This window comes from Convolutriloba macropyga, chromosome 1 (assembly GCF_964194025.1).
Source record: "Convolutriloba macropyga chromosome 1, txConMacr16.3, whole genome shotgun sequence".
NCBI lineage: Eukaryota > Metazoa > Xenacoelomorpha > Acoela > Convolutidae > Convolutriloba > Convolutriloba macropyga.
Window position 1 is genome coordinate 33,805,934 of NC_134468.1, and position 24,983 is coordinate 33,830,916.

The following is a 24,983-nucleotide window of genomic DNA, read 5'->3' on the forward strand; positions in this document are numbered from 1 at the left end:
ATGAATTTTTTCCAGGTCTTGCAGATAAAAGACTGGACGGTTTTCAGAAACAAAAATTGGTTTTGAACACATTTTTGAAATAGGTATATTTAAAGGGATCAATTTTTTTCTTTGGAGTAAAGGCTTCAAGAGTTTTAGCAAAGAGTATTTTTTTGTTTAGTTTGTTTATAGTTTCAATTTTTTTGAGATAATTTTGTTTGTGTTTTGGCTAGCTTTGTTCAATTAATCTGTCAGGTAGAGTACTTCTAAGTTCTTCATTCAATTCTTCGAATTGTTTTTCAGGACTTGTCCTGCTATGTTTTTCTACTTCGTCTAACAGATTTTTGTTTCGTCTTACCCTGACTTCTTGGAATTGAGCTTTTCAATGATTTACCTCACTCAAAAAAAATGACTTCTGAGCTCACTTATGAAACTTTAAATTTTATGAACATTTACTTATTAAAGGTCAATAGTGTGCATCTAAGTAGTGCCGAACATATGCCCTAATTCTTGAATATTAGAGTCTTGAGTTTTTGATTTCGAATATTAATTTTGGGATCTTCTCCGTTTGTGCCCCCCGCCCAAATATTGCACGTGCATCGGGGGGTGCAAATAATATGCGCCCACTAAGCCGAGGGGGCACAAACGGAAAAGATCCTAATTTTGAAAAGCCGTATTAGGGCTTTCTCCTTATAGAGCTTATGTGTCTCATAAAAATGACAGTCCAAAGCTAACCCAAAAAGTCTAGTGGTCTATTAAAGGACTGGTGGACGATCTGTCTATCTAATCTTTTTAGTTGTTTCAATTCATGGAAGGCCCCAAACGTCTATCGCGGCTATTTTCCGGCAATCTGCCTGCTATGTTTTTCTTGCTAAGAGAGCAATCAATTTCATGTTCTCTTCAATGCTTTTTTCAACCCCAATCGCAGTCATGGGAATGAAAGGCAACTATTATCTGGCAACCTTCTTTGTTTTGAAGTAAAACTTTGTCTTCAGTTTATCAGCTTGAGTTGGCAATTTCGTCCGTTAAAAGTAAACTGTGTTCTTTCAATGCTGATCATTTTACTTTTCATAGCTGTAAAGTTTTGAGATGAGTGTAGCTATATTACTGCAATTTTGGTGTTAACTCGGTGTTACGTTCGTTTTTTTTTCACGCCGTCAACCTCAAAGCAGAAGTTTTGTTCATCTTTTCATGCCGCGCTTTAACTGCTTTTATGTGTGACACCTCATTTGTTATGTTAATTAGCAATAAGTTTTGAACAGAAATGTCTGATCAGTTTTTAGACTTAGTTCACTCTCTAAAAGACTTTTAACAAAAATGCTCTTATGTGAAGTTACTTTATACCCCTTCATAAACTCTCATGTAGTGAAAGCTAAACATCAATGCTAAGGGTAAGAATATACTAGAAAAAAAAATGCTCAATACCTTAAATAGAACGGAAATGGAACATGATATAAGGCGCCCTGTTTATCTAATGGAGGGGATCTTTCTAATTTTTAGCGGTAGAACAAGCTACAAAGAAGTGGGAGAAGAAACAGAAAGAGCAGGAGCAAATACAGGAGAAGGCAGAGGGTGTGAAAGCAGAGAGGCAAGAGAGAAGAGACAGATTGGCTGCCAGACACCATCATAAAACATCCATAACTGCCGTCACAGTTTCATCTAATGCAATGAGTAATGCAAACAAAGCTGGTACTACGAAGCAGAAACAACAGACTGGAAGTACAGCAGGAGTAGGGGTGAGGGGTACACTGGATGGAGAGAATGCCTCATCGTCTCCTGAAAGAGTCCCTGTTCCTAATCAACTAATAACAGCTGAAGGTACATACATCAGTTAGCTGGAGAATTTTGTGTTCATTGGCAGTATCCTAGTTTTCATTGATGACGCTTTGTGGAGTCTAATTAAGCATTAGAGGTGCTGCAGGAGTCTAATTAAGCATTAGAGGTGCTACAAGTAAAACTGCTAACCATGAAGCAATCAGCTTTCGCTAACCGGAAAGGACTTGATCGTTAATTCTAACTTGCCTTGTATTATTCATAGCCGCCCTCATCTTATCAGCCTTTTATTATAGCGGCCCTGTTTTTTTTTTACTCGAAGAGTATTGGTGAAGCATCTTTTTTGATTGGTAGTTTTGTTGGAGTGAATTTGAAACAGAGTGAAATGCGTGGAAACCTATTGTTCAGCTTAAATTTCTGAAGAAACATGAAGAGCAGGATTATAACCATTTTTGAGAGAAAGAGAGAAAAGTATGTGTGAATAGTAGGTAGAACAGTTTTCGCTGAGCGAGCAACGTTTTTTGATTACGTGTGGCTTCTTCAAAGCAGTTATTTTTAAGTTTTACTGCAATATTTTCAGTCGAAGGCATTTCTCTCAATTAACAATTGATCTCGAAGAGAAGCAATTATTGTAAACGTGTGTGTCTTTTTACAACTCGAAGACTATTTGTATTTACAGGTTTTTACGACTCAAAGGGTATTGAGATTCTGTAGAGCTAGTCGGTTATGTTCTTAACTAGCAAGTGTGTTTGGAAGCATTTGACTATCTGAAGCAAATATTACACTTTTAGATTCAGTTTTCAGCTTTTATTAACATTTGTTGTAAGCTTTTAAACCGGTTTTTGTCTTTTCAGTTTTTTGTTATCAATTGGAGAGTTTTGTGGATGAAATGAGTTGTTCTTGCAGCTTGACTTTCATTTTAGTTGATTAATAGCTGCCGTCAGCCTCTCAACGGCTATCATTTAGACGCTCACTATCTTTACGACTCGAGGAGTGTTGGCGGAGCGTCTTTTTTTGATCGATAATTTTTGGAGTGTATTTAAAACAGGTTGTGAAAGTCAATGCCCCACGTGAAAACAAAGCGTTTAGGTCAAACAGCTGGACGAATTGAAAGAGCAGAGAGTGATTTTGGTTCATGTTGCCTTCTCGATAAAGAGCGGTAAAAGATGGTGTGCAAAATTTTTTGCCTTTGGAGCAAAGTTTTTTGATCACGTGCGGCTTTTTCGAAGCAGTTTTTTTTTAGTTTTTACGTTGTTTTGTGGGGTGAAATGTTGAATTGCTGTAACATAACAACATGTAATTGATTGTTTGGGTGCATTTTTGAACCATTTGTATATTAGAGTTTTATATGCAATCTGGAGCCATTTTTATCATTTAGCCGTTTTCCACGCTTCTTTAACGGGTTATTTTTAAATTTTAGTGCTCGAATTATGGTTTTTTTTTCGTTGAAATTAGTGTTCATGTGGGTTTTTGTGACCTTTTAATTCTGTCGTTATGCTTTGAAGTTTGATTTACTTGAAGAAAAGAGTCTAAATTTTAACAAGTTTTGCATAATTCTTCCGTTTTTCAAGTTTGTTTGCCTGCTTATTGTATTTTTCTGCATTCAGAGTTTTCCTCATATTCAAATAATTTGCTAGGGTTAGTTATAGGGTTTTTGTTACTTCATGAAAATAATTAACGGTTTGACAGTACATAACTTTATAAAATAAACAAATCAATTCTGGGTTTTTTGTTTTTTCAGTGCGTTTGACTGTCGCGTGGTTGCTGCGCTTACCTCACGCCCCTTTAATTAAGCTTAAGCAAGCCCCACTAAACAGTAGCTATCTGCTGACGAAATTAACCGCTCGCCGGTCGTTTGAGAGCAATTCGCCCGACGTTAGTCATTTATGTTTTTTCTCTTGACTGCTATTAGTCTAATTTGTACTTCCTATTGTCTGATGGTTTAATCTCATCAGGAAAAGGTTTCATAAGTCGCTAAATTAAATGATTTTAATCGATTTAATTTTTTTAGTTCAAAGCTAATGCTTTCTATGACTTCGACTTTCATTCTTTTCGAAAAATTATGAATTTTTTGAGGATTTCCTGAGTTTTTCATTTATTTTTTATGTGTTTTTATTGCTCAATTTATTATCGTATCTCTTAGTCTCTGTATTGAGAAAACTCATTGGTTGCTAAGGTGCCTTATTAATAGAATTAAAGGTTGTAGTTTTTAGCATTTTTTTGTTTGACGTATAAGCTTTTCGTTTTCAAAAAGATTACTGAATTTTACTGAGTAAAAATACTTTAATAGAATTTTTGAGTTCTATCAGTATTGGTACTTACTACTGTTTTATCACCTAATCTCATTTTTAAGTTGACAATGTGTTGTAGGTGAGTCTATTTACTCGCTTGAGTTAACAGCAATCATTTTAAGACTTCCACACCTGTTTTTCGAAAAATAGATTTTTTTTGGGTCTCAAGTGTGTGTTGGTTTTTTTAACTTCACCCTAAGAACAATAATATTTTATTGGCCTTCTAGTGCAGCGGTTTTTTTTAGTTTATCGGCTCCAACTTTTAGGTAACCTTTTTATTCACTAAGTTACCATTTTTTAAAGGATTAATTTGCGAATCTTGCCTTCATTTGTAGTTCTATTGGCCATCAGAACTGCTGAAAACTTTTTTATGACTTTTTGATATAAAATTTTAGGTTGTAGTTAACAGGTTTCTGATAATTTGACGCCGGTGGTTTTCAAAGTTTCACCAATTTTCAGTTTTTGCCTCTTGTTGCGTTGTCTCTAATTGATTCCCAAGAAGTTGATGTTTTATTTACTTGTTCTGAAAACGCATAGAATCAGTTTTTTCAAGAATTTTTGTTGTTTTTAGGGATTCTTAAAGCACTTAATTTTTGAAAAAGAAATTTTCTGATTGTTTCTGTATTTTTTCAATTTTGCGCATAGAGAGTCAAGGGATTTGTTGACTGTCTTAGATTGATGTTGCTGTATAATATTAATTGTAAGATCATTTAATTAGTCAATTCTTAGGATTGTTTTTCAGGAATTGTCGTTTGTTTTGTAAAGGGCAATTTTAGATGCCCTCTACTTGAACTTCGTTAATTTGAATTTTAGTTACCATCTCTAATGCTGATTGGTATTGATACTAGCCCCTGTAACCCCTCATTATGAAAGGGGGGTGTGTCTAACTACGCAATGACATAAACATAGTTCAATCCTTAAAGTTTTTTGTAGAAAAATTATTTTCATTTTCTTTTCAATCCCGATCAGTTTCCTGAGAATCAATGGCAGCTTTTTTCCAGCAATCTACGGTGTGTTTTTCTAAGATATGCAGTTTCCTTGAACAGAAATTGATTATATTAGGCAATCTGTTATCAAGCATTGTTATTGGAGTCGCAACTCGTGAAAAATTGCCGAGAATGTGTTTGCACATTTTTATTTTCTTTTCTAATTTGTTTACTGTTTTTTTCAATTTGAGTTGTATCACGAAGTAAACAATCTTACTTGCTTAGTTAGTGGTAAGCTAGGGCGTTAGGTAATTTCTACTTCGAGTCGATTTTCGAGACTTCTGGCTCTGTTTTTTCGCGTTACCTTTTGATCATTTTTTACATGTTTATCTTGTGACTTACCTCACTCAGTGGTTCAACTGAGTTCTCTTACGTATTGAAGTGCGCAATTTAGTGAACACGGTAAATGTCAAAAGAGCAAATCAAAAGAAACGGGAGAAACCGATAAAGCCTGTTCATCGAGTCAGTGATTTAGGTTATCAACGTTCATTAGCGTCAATTTCGGCTAATTTTTGGGCAATATGTGTGCTATCTTTTTAATTTTGAGTTGGTTTTGTTAAAAAGAAGATTTAGTAAACTTTGAGCAAATTTCCGTTTGTTTTTTTTTTCAAAGTTTTTTTGATTATTTCGTCTGATTTTATGCGTTTTGCTGTAGTTTTGCTTGATAAGTTCTTGCTTCAGAGCTATTCTATTTGTGCTGCTACTATTATGTGAGATTTGAAATATAGACTTGGCAATTTTAACTTAAATAAATTAAATTTTCTTTAAGGATTTTTTCTTTTTATTTCCGGAGTTTTTGCTTTAAGTGTTAAGTAATTCTGTATCGAGTATTGGCTTTGTGACTGATCTAACGGAAGTTGTAATGTTTGAGAAGAAACTTGAAAGCCAGACAGGGCACTTTTCTCTGTTTTAAATTTTACAATTTTTTTAAGGTTGTTTGTTTTCTACAATTTTCTTATTTCTCGGCCAGGTTTTCGGTGGACGATTGAAAAATTTATTAGTGTTGGCAGATTAAATGTTGGCAGGACACTGGAAAGCCAAACGGCACTAAAATAAATGCGACAAATTTCCAATTTGTTGGATTCTTTATTCTTTACGATTTTCATTTGTGTGAAATTTCTCTGCCAAGTATTGCATAGGATGTTATATATAGGATGTTAATAAAGGTTTTGGCCGAACTCTTGTTCGGAAGTTACTTGAAAGGCAGAGAGGGTAATTCAATTCTTCATATCTATTTTCAAGTTTTTCAGGATCTTCGCAATTCTCAATTGCTGTTAAATGCAGTAAAGATCTGGACAGTGATTAAATTGATTTTTTTCTCCATGTATTGGTTGGGAAATTGCCTATAAGCATTTAGAGAATTTTTTAGAGACGTTTATGGAACATTATTTTGTTATCTTGCCCTTCGTCATCTGTCTTTTTGGGGTTTTGCTCTCTGTGAAACAAGCTTTTGAGAAAATATAACAATTGGTATGATTTTATTACAAACGACTTGTCTTAAACGGTCTTTTGTCAAGACCTAGTTTTTGTGGTCTCAACTTTAGAAATTTTTCATCAGATTATATATCAGTTTATGTTATGTGTCTTTTCTCATTTTATTTTTCCTGTTATTGTTTCAAATTGTTTATTATAATTATGTGGGAGGTGCATATGTTCTGTGAATTTGGTCAATTTTAAAAACTTTTTGTCGTTTCCGGAATCTTCCGGCTACGTTTTTTTATTCGGTGATTTTTTAAAGGATATGTTTTACCGGAAGTGAAATACCGCACGTTAAAAGAAATCTTTAGGTCAGCCTGCTGTACAAAATAAGAAATGGAATGCTTTTAGTTCCGAAATCTTTGCAAGAGGAAGGAGAATAGTAGGTCAATTTTTTGCGCTAAGCGAGCTATGTGTTTGACCACGCCGGGTTTTTTCGAAGCGGTTTTGATACCTTATCTCTAACCGTTTCAGCCAAAGTTGGTTGTGTCTTTTTTACGCTATTAATGGAACGTTAATATCATATCCGACCATTTGAAGCAAATGTTAGACCTTAAGCTGCAGTTTCGAGCTTTTTTTCCGTTTGAAAGTTTTTTTTCAGCAAATTTCTACAATTTTTACTATTCAACGAAGTATATGGTTCAGTTTTGTTGCTGTATTACTTTTGGGTATCCTCTTTTTTGTTGATAGTTATTTTGTGGTAAGTTTATTGAAGAAAATGGAATAATTTTATTCAAATTTTGACGAATTTTCATGTTTTTAAGTTTTTTGCCTGTTCTATTTTGAGCTTTTTGCAACTTTTTTTCTGATTCAATTTTTAACCAAAAGACTTCATCTCGCTGATTCTACCAAGAAGTGACACTTCAAGTTTAAAGAAGAAATAAATGATCAACATTTGCTATTTTCTTTTTTCGTTCCTCTTCCTTTTTTTTAAATTGTTGTTTATGTCTCTGAAAACAATTGGGTGTGTAACTGGTTAAGAAAAGTTTTTTAGTGCTCATGAATGAAGTTCATAGCAATTATTGTAAACGTGTGTGTCTTTTTTATGCAAAATTTTCGATTAACAATTTTGACTTTTCGAGTGACTTTTACGCCCTTTACTTTTTGCGTGATCTAAAATTCTCTCTCAATCACAATTTCAAACAGCTGAACTCAATTGAAGGCAATTTAATACTAAAAGTCAAAAAAAGTGCGCCGAAACTGTTGCCATTTTAAAACTTTAAATCTTAATAGTGGTATATGATAACCTCTAATGTGGTTATTTGAAGCCCACTATTGAACTTCTTAGTCCCATTTAGGCTCTCCCTTCACCCCGACTGAAGCAGGCTGCGATTGATAAGAGCTCCCACTTGTCTTTCGAGAGCAATTCTTCCGACGTTTAGTCGGTTATGTTTTCAAAAGGCTTTTTGAACAATTGTTGTGAAATGCAGTTTTTTCATTGTGTAGGAGTTTTTGTTAAAATTTGGATTTTCCCTTTTACTTTACCTCTCCTGTCTTCTCCCTATATACCTTTTCTCTATTAGTTCGTAGATGATGAGTTATTGGAAATTTCTTGATTGCATGTTCTTTCAATAGTTGTTCTTGCGTCACATCTTGTGGAGATATTTTAGCAGTTTTTATATCAGATTTGGCTTTACTGATAATAATTTGCGTTGTTTTAAAATGTTATATAAAGTAAGCTTATTTTATAGTTAGTATTTGGCTCCGTCCTCAGTGGATTTCTACTTTAAATTGGTCCCCGAATCTTCCGGCTCTGTTTTTTCTACTTCAAACAAAAATTTGTATTGCTTTACTTTAGTGCACAGCTGGTTCAACATTTTACGTGAAATCTTGACTTTTCTTGGCTAGTTTTTTTCTTCTCAGTTCTGCGCAAAGTTCTTTTAAGCAGCAGTTGCTCAGTAGAACAATCTTAAATCAACAGAGTCAATATCCGAAATTGAAATCAAAAATGGAAACGGGATAAACCCATAAAGCGCAGTTTTAGATGCCCTCTACTTGAACTTTCTTTTTAAGTCGTAATTACCATCTCTGATGCTTATTGGGTTTGATGCTAGCCCCTCTCATTAAGTTGGGTGCTTATTGGGTTTGATGCTAGCCCCTCTCAAACGAAGTTTGTAGCAATTATATTAGTCCTGTCGGTCTTTATGCGGTTTTTTTGCTCAACAGATTTTTCGTCTGACCCATTTGACTTTAAGTTTCATGAGAGGCCCTTAGCCGCGTTTAGTAGTCCTTCAAATGTGTCCTACTTGAACTTTCTTTTTAAGTCGTAATTACCATCTCTGATGCTTATTGTGTTTGATGCTAGCCCCTCTCATTAAGAGACAGCAGTTTTGCTATTTACAAAATGCCGTTGAAATAGCTCTTTAGAAATCTTTTTGTCCAAAGGTCTCTTTCTGCTCTTTCAATAGTAATCGGGGTCATGGGAATCTTCGGCGGCTATTTTTTGCAACCAGTGGGTTTTCAATTGCTCTTGAACAAACTTTGAAGCAATTTTTATTAACGTCTGTCTTTTTTCGCTCGACCGTTTTGTTCTAGAACATTATTAATTGCTCTCAAACGAAGTTTGTAGCAATTATATTATTCCTGTCGGTCTTTATGCGGTTTTTTTGCTCAACAGATTTTTTGTCTGACCATTTCACTTGAAGTTTCATGAGAGGCCCTTAGCCGCGTTTAGTAGTCCTTCAAATGTGTTTTCGTGTTTTTTTCGCCATTTTTCGAATTTTTTGTTTGACCAGTCTAAAATTGAGGCTAGTTAAACTGATAAAAAGCCCTTTTGCAAGACATAAGTTCTTTTTATGACCGTTTTAGGAGCTATATGTTTTGGTATTCCAAACAAAAACACGCAAATTTATACAAATTTTCTCAATTTTTGAAAATTTGTGTCATTTTTTTAAGTTTTTTGACCCTAAGATACAAGGAACCTCTAGGGTTTGATAATGGGTTACTGCATAGTTTCTATGGGTAATGGAATGGTTTTCAATATATTAACATCACGAATTTTAGCATTTTTTGGGACAAAATTTGATTTTTGACATTTATTGCGATTTTTCATTTTCTTCTGGCCCCAGGGGCCAGGAAACCTCCTTTAGGATTTGATGAGTTACTGCAATTTTTTATTGGCCATGAAAATTGTAATTTCTTCGAATTTTTTTTTCATTTTCAGATTTCAGCCTCAAGAGCCGAGGAACCTCCTCTAGGGTGTGATAATAGGTTACTGTATTGTTTCTAGATGTAATGGAATGTTCTTCAAGGTTTCAATATCAAGAATTTTTGGCAATTTTTAATAAATTATTTTGCAATTTATCAAGTTTTTCGAATTTCTCTAAGGTTTGATAATAAGCTGCTGCATAGTTTAGAGTTAATGGAATGCGTGTCAATATTTTTTTCACTCGAGATTTAGCAATTTTCGATAAAATTAAATTTTTTAAATTTTCGGAATTTTTTTGTTCCAAGTTTATGGATCTCTATCAGCCAGTGAAACTATTGAAGGCTTGAAATAGAGATACTGGATATTCTGTTGAGACAATGAAATTGTTCTGAAGATATTAATATGAGGATTTTTAGCAAGATTTTGTTAAAATTTGCTATTTTTAAAGTTTTTGATTATTTCTGCCCTGTTCTGAAATTAACGATCATTAATGGGCAACGAAACTTTTTTCGTCTTGCGGATGGGTTAGAAGACAGAACGCCAGAGAGAAAAATCTCCCCAGCTCTATCTCTCCCTCACTCACTGTTAGTTGGGGATTCTTGCTTTCTTCTCGTTCACGTTTTATCTCTCTCTCTCTCTCTCTCTCTCTCTCTCTCTCTCCCTTAACTCTTGTTGATGCCGCACTTCAGCTGCTGTTATGTTGCGTGATGTCATCATATATTACCCTCATTAACGCTGAATTATTGTGGCAATGATTTTTCATAAGTTACTTAACCAGCACTTTCAAGGAAATCATTGTTAATTGCTCGCAAACAAAGCTTCTACGAATTAAATTAGTCCTGTTGTTTATGCGATTTTTCTTCAGACTCTTTAACTTTTCGTTCTCAGAAACTAGAAAAAGAGGTGGTGCTCAGTTGGCATTAAGTTATCGTAGATCGTTTCAGCTCACTAGCCTCCCAAGTGTGCGATTCACAAACTGTATTGGAGACTTATACTTATGGTGTGAAGAGCGTTTCTTAGAAATTGATCCCACCCCCGCCCCCACATCACCCTGTCCCCCAATCCCCACACCTGCACATCGTTCAGGCCGTAAGGGCCCCATGGAGCCAAAGATCCCCCTACCGCAGTTGCCCCCCCCCCCCCCGCTGCGATCACGTAACACCCCTTCAGTTAAGCTAAATCTAGGCTCTCTAAACCGTGGCTAGCTACTGACAAAGCCAACCGCGGTCGTTTGAGAGCAATTCGCCCGACGTCTGTAGGTTATTTTTAATAGCCGCTATCAGCCTCTCAAATGGATATTATTTAGTCGCTCTCCTTTTTTAAATTCGCTTTACCTTTTGATCACGTTTTTGGTTTTACATTAGTCACGACTTTTACGGTTGACTTCTGATATACCTCACTGTTTCAATTGAATGGTTTTTAAATCCATCCACTTAATGAATTACGCAAGATAGTGATTATATTCAAGGTCAAAAGAGCAAAATCAAAAGAGAAGAGATGAACCGATAAAGCCCGGTCATTAAGGCTTTGAGAATTAGGTTATCAATGTTCATTAGAGTTTTTGCTAGCTGACATTGGTATTAAGCGTATTAGCTTTCAGTTTAGAAGCTGAATTAAGAATAGTTTTAGAATCCAACTGAAACTGCACGCCGAATTAGAGCACTCTTTTCTGTTTCAATTCCGATGTTCATCAAGCGCGTCAACGCTTGCTATTCTCCGGCAATCTGCTGGCTATGTTTTGGATTTCACTTCTCGATTTTTTTTCGTGCTTGACTTCTTGATTTTTGCGTGACCCAAATTCCTTTTATTTAGAGATTGTCCGTTGCTAAAACAAAAGCGATCATACTCTAACCTAAAAAAGGACCTGATAACCTGAGAGGTTAATGATGTGGTCTGCTACGCCGGGGTCAGGGGTGCGGACCCCTCCTTGGACGGAATTTTCTGCATCCATAAACTATCATCTTGGCTACGGTCCCCTCTGAGTTAGATTACCCTTCCTTTCGTTCGAAAGCAATTTGTTCGACGTTAGTGGGTTTATGTGTGACTTCGTAACTTTTGTGTTTGACGAAAGTGGCGTGACTGCTTTTAGTGGGGAGCATAGCCGGTGACACTGAGTTCGAATTAGTGGGTGCCAAAATTAAACCATTAATGACGACAAGAGGCCTGATGCAGAACAACCCGTACAGCAAACAGTCGACCTCGATGCAAGCAGGAGCCTCCGTTCAACAGACTGGAGTTGTTACCAATCCTATGAGTAAGAAAAAGTATCCCCAAGATCAATTGCCAACTTCCGATATAATAGACAAGGAGAATGGTGGTCTGGTTTTGGAAGGCAAAGCGGTGATCAATTCGCCTCGAATTGAACCAAACAAGCTGAATACTCAAAGGTAACTATCTCTTCCTAATTGCTCTCAAACGAAGTTTGCGGCAATCGCATTAGACCTGTGGTCTTTTCATTCGATTTTTCGCTGGTCCGATTTTTCGTCTAACCCATTTGACTTTTCGGATCTTTTCCGTGTGTGCCCCCAATACGTTATGCACCCCCTGTTACAGAGCATGTGCCATTACATAGTAAACAACTATGTAAAAATATCACACATGCGTTTGGGGGTGCAAATAATATGCGTTTGGGGGTGAAAAAGATCCAATTTTTCGTCCTCAAAATGGGATAAACAAGTAGTGCTCGGGGCGCATTGAGTGGCCGAGCAGCTTTCAGAGCCTTACTCTTTACTAGACTCTAATCATGCGATTCACCAAAACTGTTTTGAGAAGACAATTTAAAGGTGTGAAAGGCGGTTCTTGGTCTTAAATGTTTGACCCCCTCACTCACCCCAGCCCCCGTCCACCCTCCTCCAACTCGGTGATTTGGAGCCCCTCTCGTCCAGCTCTCCCACAACACTACCCCCATCACTTGATCCCCCCCCCCATTGCTTGACCCCCTCACTTCGCTCACACCACCTGATGAATCCCTGAACCCACCGCTCGCCAATCGTTTGAGAGCAATTAGCCCGACATTATTCGGCTATGTTTGTTAGTTTGTGATCTGCGTACCAGCAGGCAATCAGCTTCATCAAGAATTATTTTTTGCAAGATTTTTGACCATTTATCCAACCTCACAAGATTTTCGATGATCTCTTGTAAAAGGGACGTGACGTAGAAAAGTGTTACTAATCGAATTTGACATACTTACTGTCAAAGTACGTTGTGGGTGCTCAATTAAAATGTTTTTAGGACGGTGAGAGCAGACATACCGAAATCAGAACAATTGGAGGAATTTCAAATGAAAGAAGGACCTGAAAGCAGAAGCAAAACCTTTGACAAGGAATTCAGTTCCATTAAACATGATCTAGAAGAAGCTCTTAACCAACTAGAAGGAACACCTCGGTTAGAGGAGAAACCTTTGAAGCAGGAACATTTTGGCACTTTGGAGGAAGCTGTTAAAATGAGGAAAACAAGCAACGATCAGCTTTCTGCGTTAGCCAAGGAAAGGGAGACGATGAAGATGAGCTCATTGAATGAACGAGAACCTTTCCGTGAGAGAACTACAGAATCAACAGAAATTGAAAGGGGCGCAGAAACACCGGTGGCCCAAGAAAAATCTAGAACCATTTCGTGAGTTAGAGTTCTCTAACAATTGCTGCAATACTTTCTCTAACTTTACCAGCAGTTCTTTTTACGAGTTTGTTTTCTAGGCCAAACTTTGTGGTGTCAGAAAAGTCATTAAATGTGCATGATGATAATGACGTCACTTCTGAATATTCAGGAGGAAGCAAGTCAACTGTATCTACAAACAGCACTCATGATCTACTGCAACAACTTGATATGAAACTTCAGGTATGTTTAAGTGGAGCTGTTAAAGTATAACTAATCAATTGCACAGATGGTACTGTGGATTTACATTTGAAGATAAGGGTATCTCTTTTCAGTCGAAAATTCACCTTGAAAAAGTTGAACGAGTCGTTGTGCTGTTATGTTAGATTTTTAATAGCTGCGAAGGGATAGTGGCTATTATTGCGGACATCGTGGTTTTTTTTAATAGCCGCCGTCAACCTCTCAACGGCTCTTATTTAGGCGCTCTCCTTTTTTTGCAATTCAAAGAATTTGAATTGTATTGGGGCGCTGTCTTTTTTTCAGATCTGTTCACACCTTTTCATGATTTTTGAAGTCAAATTGGAGTAATGATTTTAGTCACACCGAAACAAGAAGTGGAGCGAAAAAGCGAGTGGTTCTGCGGTGTGAAATTTTGTCACTCTAATTTTAATGTAGAGTGAGAAAACGGCGTTGGAACAAAATTTCGCTTTCTCGCTTGTGATTTTCTGTTCACATGCGGCAATTTCACTTCGATTTTTACTGCTTTTTCAATTTTTGGATCGAATGTTTTCTAAATGGTTTTCCAAATCCACTCAAAGTTCATTTCAGGCCTATTTTGTTTGAACTAAATTTCCATTTCTCGCTGGTGGTTTTTTGTTCACATGCGGCATTTTGACATTGATTTTCTGTTTGTTTTTAAATTTGTTATCTGATTTTTTAAGAAATGGTTTTCCCAATTCACTCATAGTTCTTTTCAGGTCTAGGTTTTTGTTTAGTCAATGAAAATACTTAGAATTGTACGTCAGGACTTGTCCTGCTATTTTTTTTAATTCGCTTTACCTTTTGATCACGTTTTTCGTTTTACGTAAGTCACGATTTTCACGTTGAACTTCTGACTTACCTCACTCACTGTTTCAACTGAATGGATTTTGAAATTCCTTCACGTATCGAATCACGCAATGTAGTGAATACGGTCAAAGTTAAAAGAGCAAAATCAAAAGAAACGGGTTAAACCGATAAAGCCCGGTCATTGTCATTGATAATTAGGTTATTAAAGATTATTAGTTTTTGCTAGCTGATATTGGTTTTGAGCTTATCAGCTATCAGTTTAGAAGCTGAATTAAGTGTCGTTTTAGGATCTAACTGAATCTGCACGCATAATGAGAACACTTTTTGACCCTAAAAAACAGAAAAAATGCAGTCAATTTGTTTTTTTCTGTTTCAATCCCGATTTGATTCAAGCGCATCAAGGGTGGTTTTTTTCTTCGATTATGCCGGCAGTGTTTTACAATTCAAGAATTTGTATTGTATTGGGGTACTTTTTTTAAAGCTCTAAACACATTTTCATGACTTTTGAAGTAAAAATGGAGTAGTGATTTTGTTCACGCTGAAACAGGAAGTGGAGCGAAAAAGCGAGTCCTTTTGCGGCGTGACATTTTTTTGCTCTAGTTTTATAGTTGAGTGAGAAAACGGTGTTTGAACTAAAATTTGATTTTTTGCTAGTGGTTTTTTGTTCTTATGCGGCATTTTCGCTTTGATTTCTACTGCTTTTTTGTCCAATTTTTTCATCGGATTTTTTTCTAAGCTGTTTTACTAATCAAGTAATATTACATTCTATGTCCAGTTTTTTGTTTAGTCAATGAAAATGCTTTGTACCGTTCGTCAAGACTTGTCCTGCTATGTTTTTTTAATTCGTGATCTCCATCCATGATTCTTGAGATCATTGAATTAATCAATTTCAGTGACTTTTACTGCTATGAAGTTAAAATTTTTGTGCGTGACGTCATTTGTTCTGCTTTTAGGTCAATTATCTGGACTTATCTCACTCCAAAAATGACTTCTGAACTGACTTAATGAACTTAAAAATTTATGAAATTTTCTTAGTTAAAGATCTAAGTAGTGCCAAACGTAAGTGCCCTACTTCTTGAGTACTAGAGTGCTCAGGTTTTGGTTTCGAATACTAGTTTTGAAAAAGATCTGAGCGATTTTACCTTATAGAACATATGTGTGGCATAAAAATGGCAGTCGAATCTAACCCAAAAAGTCTGGTTGTCTATTAAAGGACTGGTGGTCAATCTGTCTATCTTATTTCTTTAGTTTTTTCAGTTCTATGGAATGTCCCAAGCGTCCACCGCAGACTTTCGCCGGTAATCTGCTGGCTATGGTCTATTTTCTAAGAGTACGGCCCACCGAAATGACCGACGAGGCAAAAATTCATGAAAATTAGCAATTCTAGTATGGTTTGGACCCCTCATAGCTATTTGCGCTTCCAGTTTTCTGCCCCCGTTGACCCAGTGACACTAGTCTCCCTGAGCTTCTGCAGTCTTTTGAGAGTAATTCGTCAGACAATGGTCTAATATTTTTTTGTTTTGAAGTATGAAAACTTTTTGATTAATAATTATTGAAGTTCTGATGATTCGAGATCGCTTCTAGTGAAAGACACGCTTAATTTCCGTAGGCTTATTGCATTTGCTGAAAGTTGGGCCTCGCTTTATTGCGACAGCTTGGGTTTTTATGTCTTGATATTTAGTGTTGACAAAGTTATTTTCACTTAACAAAGTTAATTATTTTTTAAACTTTTAAATAGCCGGCGTCAGCCTCTCAACGGCTATAATTTAGGCGCTCGCCTTTTTTACAATTCAAAGAATTTGAATTGTATTGGGGCGCTGTCTTTTTTTAAGATCGGTTCTCACATTTTCATGATTTTTGAAGTCAAATTGGAGTAGTGATTTTGGTCAAGCCGAAACAGGAAATGGAACGAAAAAACGAGTGGTTTTGCGGCGTGAAAATTTTCGCTCTGACTTTAAAGTAGAGTGAGAATACGGTGTTTGAACAAAAATTCGCTTTCTCTGTAGTGTTTTTTTGTTCATTTGCGGCAATTTCAGTTTGATTTTTTACTGTTTTTTCGGATCGGATTTTCTAAATGGTTTTCCCAATTCATTCATAGTCCGTTCCAGGTCTAGCTTTTTGTTTAGTCAATGAAAATTTTTTGAATTGTATGTCAGGACTTGTCTTGCTATGTTTTTTAATTAGCTTTGCCTTTTGATCACGTTTTTCGTATTACATAAGTCACGATTTTACGCTTGACTTCTGACTTACCTCACTGACTGTTTCAACTTAATCGATTTTAAATTCTCCGCGCATTGAATAACGCAATCTAGGGAGTACAGTCATTGTCAAAAGAGCACAGTCAAAGGAAACGGGATAAACCTATGGTTCTAGTGCCAATAACTGCTTGTTTGATTGCTCTCGAAGCAAGTTTGAAACATTTATTAATAGCCACCGTCAGTCTCAAACGGCTATTATTTAGGCTCTCCTTTTTGTTTAATTAGCTGTACCTTTTGATCACGTTTTTTGCTTCACATAAGTCACGATTTTCACGTTTGACTACTGAATTACTTCACTCACTGTTTCAATTGAAAGGATTTTAATCTCCATGCATTGAATTACTCAATATAGTGAATACGATCAAAGTCAAAAGATCAAAACCAAATGAGACGTGATAAACCGATAAAGGCTGGTCATTAAGTCATTGAGAATTAGGTGATCAAAGTTCATTAGATTGTTTGCTAGCTGATATCGGTATTAAGCTGATTAGCTTTTAGTTTAGAAGCTGTATTAAGTATAGTTTTAGAATCTAACTGAAACTGCAAGCCAAATTAGAACACTTTTAGACACTGAAAAAAAATCAGTCAATTTGTCTCTTATTTTTTTTTCATTTTCAGTTTCATTCCTATTTTGCATCAAGCGCGTCAATGGCGGCTATGTTCGGGCAATCTGCCGGCTATGTTTGTAGATGCGTGTCTTTTTAATGCAAAGTTTTTGCTCGACCGTTTTCTTCGAGAACCTTCTTCCGATTTCACTTCTCGAGTGACTTTTTCACGCTGATTTCGAGTGATTTCAATTGCGAGCCTTCAGAAATAGAGTTTGTTGCTAAAACAAAACCGATTGTGAGAGATGAACCTAAATAGCCCGTGTAGCTAAATGGTTAATGTCAATGACTCTCATCCGGGAGGTCGTGTTGCTCGAATCCCTCCCTAGTCATGAATTTCTGCATCATACAATTTCTCAAGCCTATGCCCCTTTCTAAATTGTTTGCCTTGTCAGTTGTTCGAGAGAAATTCTTCCAACGTTAGATGGTTTATTTTGTGTCAATCAATTTATCTTTCTCTTTTTCCAGTATTTTTAAACTTTTCTGTCGAATCCCTCAATGGTGGGTTTATCTTAAATAAATGCCACCAAGGTTAAATTGAAAATGAAATTAGAAACGAGAATAAAATTTAGAGGGTGGCTAATTTCTCTCGAACCAAGTTCGAAGCAATCATAGTACACTTGTGTTCATATGCAAAGTTTTTGCTTTATCATTTTGACTCTTCGAGTGAATTTTACGACCTCGAATTTTTGCGTTTCGTGTGATCTAAACAAATGTCTTTTTTCACTTAGTTATAATAAATTCCAATGGCGTAATAAATTCTAACCTTAGTGAACATTTTAGTCCTCGCTCCTCCACTAGTCATTCGAAAGCAATCCTTCCGACGCTAGTGGGTTAAATATTCATACGCTCTTCGCTTATATTTGTTTAATAGCCGCCCTCATCTTCTCAGCCGGCTATTATAGCGCTCCTATTTTTTTTTACCTTGTCGAACTTTTTTTCGCTTTACCATTTTGCCGCTTTTTCGACATTTTGCGTGAAATCTTTTTGACTTCTCTAGGCTAGTTTCACTCTTCTGTCATTCTGCTCAAAGTCCTTTTAAACAGCAGCTGCTCAGCAAAGAAATTCAAAATGAAGAGAGTCAGTATAAAAAAATCAAAGTCAGAGATGGAAACGGGATAAACCCATAAAGCCCATTTTTAAATGCCCGGTACTTGAACTTTGTTCTCATAAGTTTTAGTTACTATCTATAATGCTTATTGGTATTGATACTAGAACCTGTAGCCTCTCACTGAAAGACAGGAGTTTGTTCAACTACCAAATGACATCAAAATAAATTGCACTTAAAATTGTTTTTTTGTACAAAAATCAATTTTCGTTGATATTTTTTTTTCTTTCAATCCCGATAGAGTTATAGGAATCAACGGCGGCTATTTTCCGGCAATATGCCGGGTATGTTTTAATTTTTTTTTGCAAGATCATGCTAGTTTTTATTAGTACGAATTCCTTTTTCCTAACTTTGGGAAGCGACATTAAGACAAAAGCTAGTTGAGATCTCTTCTTTCTTTTAGATAACTTTTTTGAATAAGTTCAAGAATTTGTACAAGTTGTGTTAGTTTTTTGATGACCGAGAAACGATAGCGAGGCTATTATTGGTCCCGTCTTTTTTAAAGCGTTGTTCCATTGTTGCGAGCTTTTGACAAATAAAAGAGGGAATTTTGTACTGACTTCTAGAATTCTGCCTCTGCTGCTTAATTTGTGCATGTGACGTCATTTGTCGACCTCTTTAGTATGAGTTTTTTGGTCAATCTTGAGATAAGGTTTTTGTTTTGTGTCTCTCAAAAGCTGACTTCTGCACTCATTTTGTGAATATTCATTGAGAATGTAAACTCTAATTGAAATTGAATAGAGATTCCCAACTACATTATTTTAAAGCTGTTTTGGTTGAAAGAAATTGGTTTTTGACATCTTTTCAAAGTAGAAAATAAAAATCTAAATCTAAACTTTAAATGAATGTGAAAAATAAACAATTTTTCGAGTAGCACTTTTTAATTGCTCTCGGTCGAAGTTTGAAGCATTTATTGTAAACAGGTTTGTCTTTTTTAATGCAAAATTTTCGCTGGATCGTTTTTTCTAGGTCGTTTTTTTGAGTCTTGGCCAAGAGGTCAGCGGCTCGGACCTCTCCCAAGTCAGAATTTTTTTGCACAATAAATCTAACCTGTAGCTAAATTGCCCTTCTAAATTGTTTGCCACGCTAGTCATTCGAGAGCAATTCGTCCAACGTTAGGGGGTTTATGTTTCTATCTCGGATCCATCTTAAGGTCTCAAATGTTTATTATCTATTGAAGGATTTTCTATAGTTTGTTATCTATTTTTCATAGAGATTATCTGAAATATTGTTAATTATTAATAGCCGCGTCCTCAATTCTAGGCGGCTATTATAGCGCTCCTAATTGTTTTACAATTCAAAGAATTTGAATTGTATTGGGGCGCTGTGTCTTTTTTAAGATGTGTTCACACATTTTTCAATGACTTTGATCTTTCAAAACTGGATAAACAGGTAAAGCCCAGCGGGCATTAAGTTTAATTAGAGGCCCAAAGTGGACATTAGTAGTCCTTCAAGTGCTTAGAGTGTTGCAGCTGCTGGGATGGCCTCAATTCGAGGTTAAAAGATCATTTTTAGGAGTTTTCGTGCTCAAAATGGTGCAATTTTTCATGTTTTTTGTGATTTTTTCCAAGTTTTTTTTTGCTTGATTAGTCTAAGGTTGAAGTTTTTAAAAGTTGATGAAGGCCTTTTGCGAGACAAAATTACTTGTTATGACAATTTTTTGAGCTATATGTTTTGGTACTACAAACACAAACACACAAAATGATACTAGTTTTTGCAATTTTTTTCAAGTTTTTTGAAAATTTTTGTCATTTTTTGCGTTTTTCCGGCTTCAAGGGCCAGGGAACCTCCTTTAAGGTTTGATAATAATGAATTGTATGGTTTCCAGTAATGATGGAGCGGTTTTCAACATTTTAGTGTCTCGAATTTTAGCATTTTTTTTGATAAAATCTGCTATTTTTTGAGGTTTCCTAAAGTTTTTGTCAATTTTGATATCTGTCCATTCTAAAGTGCCAGGAAACCTATTCCACGTTCTGCAAAAAATTACTGCATAGTTGTCAGTTTCAATGTATTTGTTTTCAAAAATTTAACCTTTCGAATTTAACCTTTCGAAAATTTTCTGATAAAACTTGCAAGTTGTTTTTTTTTCAAGACATTTGTCTTTTATTCGGTTTTTCTTGCCTGAGTAGCCAGATAACCTCATACAGGGTTTAATAATATGTTTTTAAATATTTGCTAGGGGGGTAATTGGATGGTTTTCAATATTTTTATATAACGAATTTCTGTTTTTTGAAATTTAAAAGTCTTTAAAAAAATTATTGCCTATCGATCTTTGAACCAATTAATTTTTAAGGCTTAGAATTGGTCTTGTGGATAGCCTCTAGAGACACTAGAATCATTTTTTAAGACATGATTCTTAAGATATTAATATCACGATTTTCAGCAAAAAATCTCAATTAAAATTTCAATTGATACCATTTTTTTAATTTTTGAAAATTTTCGAGTTAATCGATCTTCAAGGGCCCATGAATTTTTTCAGGCCTTGCAGATATAATACTGTACCAATCTCAGAAACAAATTTTGGTTTGAACATATTTTTGATACAGGTATATTTAAAGGAATCAAATTTTGCCTTAGGAGTAAAAGCTTCAAAGTTTTATGATTATATATTTAGTTTGTTTGATTGTTTGTTTCTCAATTTTTGAGATGATTTTGTATGAGTTTTGGCTGGCACTGTTAAATTGATCTGCTGGTCAGGGTAATTCTGAGTTTTTCTTTCATTTCTTTGAATTGTATTTCAGGACTTGTCCTGCTATGTATTTCAGGACTTGTCCTGCTATGTATTTCAGGACTTTTCCTGCTATGTTTTGAATTGTATTTCAGGACTTGTCCTGCTATGACTTGTCCTGCTATGTTGTCCTGCTACCGTGACTGCTTGGAATTGACTTTTTCAATGACTTACCTCACTCAAAAAAAGGACTTCTGAGCTCACTTATAAAACTTTAAATTTTATGAACATTTACCTATTAAAGGTCAATAGTGTGCATCTAAGTAGTGCCAAACATGCCCTTATTCTTGAATATTAGAGTCTTGAGTTTTTGATTTCGAATATTAATTTTGGGATCTTTTCCGTTTGTGCCCCCCGCCCAAATATTGCACGTGCATCGGGGGGTGCAAATAATATGCGCCCACTAAGCTGAGGGGGCACAAACGGAAAAGATCCTAATTTTGAAAAGCCGTATCAGAGCTTTCTCCTTATAGAGCTTATGTGTCTCATAAAAATGACAGTCCGAAGCTAACCCAAAAAGTTTAGTGGTCTATTAAAGGACTGGTGGTCGATCTGTCTATTTTATTTCTATAGTTGTTTCAGTTCATGTAACGCCTCAAGCGTCTATCGCGGCTATTTTTGGGCAATCTGCCGGCTATGTTCTATGATCGATGGATTTTTTTTTGGTTTTCATTTCGATTTTTTTAAAACCAATATCATTTCTTCGATTCGACTGCTCGCTAAGGGAAGCGCGCTAAAATCCTTGTCCAATAAGTTAAATTTTGCCTTTTAAATTTGATAGGGTAAAAACTCACCGTACATCATAATTTCTGGGAAGGGATAAGTTCATGAAATTGAGCGTGCTTTTCTTGTAGCCGTGTCTTCTATCCAATCGGCTGTTAATAATGGTGGTACGTCCGTATTTGCGAAAGGAGTTCTTCTTGTGATATAAATTATTTTGCCATTATATTATGGGTTGTACTATCCATTGACTCAAAATTTTTTTCTGTCGTCCTTGCATTTCTTTGCACACTCAATTTCAGTCTGATTGGTGTATTGCATCTATTTGCCTGTAAAGTTTTTGTGCAAAAGATTATTCGGATTCCTTTGAAAACTTTTTTTGCTGTTTTATCCTATTTCAGGCTCCTAAAAAAACTATGTGTTCTAGTTTTAGATTCGATTGCTTTAGGTTCTGAAACACAGTGGATCGACTCCCGAAACCCTGTCGATGATTGAGAAGATTAAGGTGCAGCTAGCACAATTCGAGCTTGGCATGACTGGAACGGGATCTACTCGCGTGCTGTCGGACTACCCTTCTTATGCTAGACGTAATCGAGCGCGAACTGTGGCAAGTGCAAAGTTGTCACAGTATAAACACACTCCTGTGCGAGAGATGCTAATGCCTGGTCGAGATTTGCCGGGTCAGGCGAAGAGTTCTTCAAAGGCAAAAACATTGATGTCTCTTAAGGCGTCTATGGCGGAGCAAGATATGGTCAAGTACGTAATTTTAAGGGACCACGTACCGATTCTGTTTCATGCCGGTTGTGAAACTCCACAACTTTTTCCATCTTTCACTATTATCCACTAAAAGTACTTTCTGGTGGTTTCTTTTACAAAGATCTCAAAGTCAATGGAAAGAAATTTTGACTCAAATTTTGTAGGTCTTGGCCCTACTAAATAGAACGGGAACTTTGAAAGAACGAGACAGCCGATCTCAATATTAGGGGCTTCAATTTAATCTTCTTATGCTACGTCATTGTTCTGCTCTCAGTTGAGGTTAATAGGGCGAATCTCGGCTAGTTTGCGACAATTTGTCTATAATAATAAATCGGATAGGAATTTGATTTGAGAACTTCTAACTGATGTCTCAAATGATCCGGATAATTTTTGAGAATAGTCTTATCTGAAAACTTTCTATACTAAATAGAAAGCAATTAGTAGTTTCGCTCATCAACTTTTTAAGTCTCAGCTTGAGAATTAATTAGTTTTTCTATGCCAAAGGTTAGACTATACCGAAGATCAACATTTACATCGCTGTGGCGTCCGTTATTTTTCTCTGATAGCTTTAAATTATCAGCTTTGCGTATCTTGTAAAGTCTTGACGCATTCATTGTCTGAAGCAGTTATGAAGAGGCCATCGTAAATCATAAAGTTATCAATTACGTGAGTTATTGTCAATAGATGCTTGGTACATTTTTGTTAAGCAAAAGCATCTCGGTCCGATTAATATCAGAGGAAAATGATACTGACGGTGTGGCCCTTGGTACATTCTAGTTCTCTTTTAGACTAATTGTGAATGCAGAATTTTTGAATTCGGTGTTCACATGTTTTCTTTTTGTTCAGGAATCTCCAAAAGCAGCAGACGCAGTATAAACAGCAAATTCGTCATCTGGAGAGAGAATTGAAGCGTCTCAAAGAACATGACCCTTTATCAGCCTGCGAACTAAACATAGAAGACCTCCAGTTCAGTGAAGAAGGTGATTTTCTATAGAGGCGACGCCCTATTCGTTCAACTTGATATTGTTACAGCAAATTTAAGAGTTAATGTGATTAAATTTTTTTAGCCAAAATTCATTTCTAACTGCTGTTGGTAGATATCAAAAGTGCATGTTTATATGGCTTTAGATTTGGAATTCTCAGGTCCTAGCTGGGCAGATTAAAACCTTATGAAGAAGTATTTTTGCCATTATTGATTTTGCCTATTTTGTTAGGGGATCAGATCAACTGAGGGCGTCAAACTCTAATCAAACGTTTATGTCACCTAAGATTAAGACGCCAAGACGTTTGTTTGATTGTTCCCTAAGGATATTTGAAGCAATTATTGTAAACGTGTGCGTCTTTTCATGCAAAATTTTGTTCTAAAACATTCCTTGACTTTTTGAGTGCCTTTTTCACGCTTGAGTTCATCTTTTTTGAGTGATCTGCTGCTCTCTTTCTGAAATAAAGTTTGTTACTAATATAAAAGCTATAATGAGCGAAAAGAATCAACGCAAATGTAGCTTAGTGGTTAAGACGGTAAACAGAAACTTAAATGGCGGTATTGTTTCATGATTAATAGCCGCCGTCAGCCTCTATAACCACTATTATTTAGGCGCTCTCCTTTTTTCACAATTCAAAAAATTTGAATTGTATTGGGGCGCACATCTGTTCGCACATTTTCATGATTTTTGGGATCTTTTCTGCTAGACCCCCATCCCTATATATCCGTTAAATTTGCACCCCCAAAATCTAAGTTTTCGCGAATTGTAAGAACGATATTTGCTAGAACGATTTTTGATAAGTTTCCTTCAAAATTTGTTAAAAATCAAGCCCTTATTGTAGCCGATAGCACCAAAAATGATCTAATACAGAAATTTTTATTGATGCTTACGTTATATGCAACAATTTTTGGTTGAATACGTAATACTTTCAAATCATAGCTGTAGTAGCTTTTAGTAAATGCATATTGTTCATATATGTTCGCGTATAAGATTAACTAGCTTTAACAATATGTTTACACATTTATAAAGGGGGGTGCCTAACTAAGCGGGAGCGCTAGCAGAAACCATCCGATTTTTGATGTCAAATTGGAGTAGTGAATTTGGTCACGCCGAAACAGGAAGTGGCGTGAAAAAGCGAGTGGTTTTGCGGCGTTTTTTTGCTCTGATAGTTTTGCTCTAATTTTAAAGTAGAGTGAGAAAACGGTGTTTGAGCAAAAATTCGCTTTCTCGCTAGTATTTTGTTCATGTGCGGCAATTTTATTTCAATTTTTACTGTTTTTTCGATTTTTTTGATGGGAGTTTTTTCTAAATGGTTTTCCCAATCCATTCATTGTTCATTTTAGGCCTAGTTTTTTGTTTGAACCAGTTTTTTATTTCTCGCTAGTGGTTTTTTGTTCACATGCTGCATTTTGACATTGATTTTCTGTTTTTTTATCTGTTTTTTTAGAAATGATTTTCCCAATTTACTCATAGTCCGTTCTAAGTCTGGTTGTTTGTTTAGTCAATGAAAATT

The 24,983-nt window shown here is 35.8% G+C and overlaps 1 protein-coding gene across 1 annotated transcript in view; it reads left to right on the plus strand.

Annotated features, from left to right (window-relative positions):
* The first annotated feature begins 1,222 nt into the window (after positions 1-1,222).
* Positions 1,223-24,983, plus strand: part of LOC142338090 (uncharacterized) — a 46,567-nt gene continuing 22,806 nt past the window's right edge. The window contains exons 1-6 of the mRNA XM_075387725.1: positions 1,223-1,797; positions 11,743-12,040; positions 12,885-13,265; positions 13,346-13,487; positions 22,180-22,487; positions 23,334-23,467. Coding sequence (XP_075243840.1) covers positions 1,647-1,797; positions 11,743-12,040; positions 12,885-13,265; positions 13,346-13,487; positions 22,180-22,487; positions 23,334-23,467 — 1,414 coding nt within the window. The 5' untranslated portion in view covers positions 1,223-1,646. The remainder of the gene's footprint in view (positions 1,798-11,742; positions 12,041-12,884; positions 13,266-13,345; positions 13,488-22,179; positions 22,488-23,333; positions 23,468-24,983) is intronic.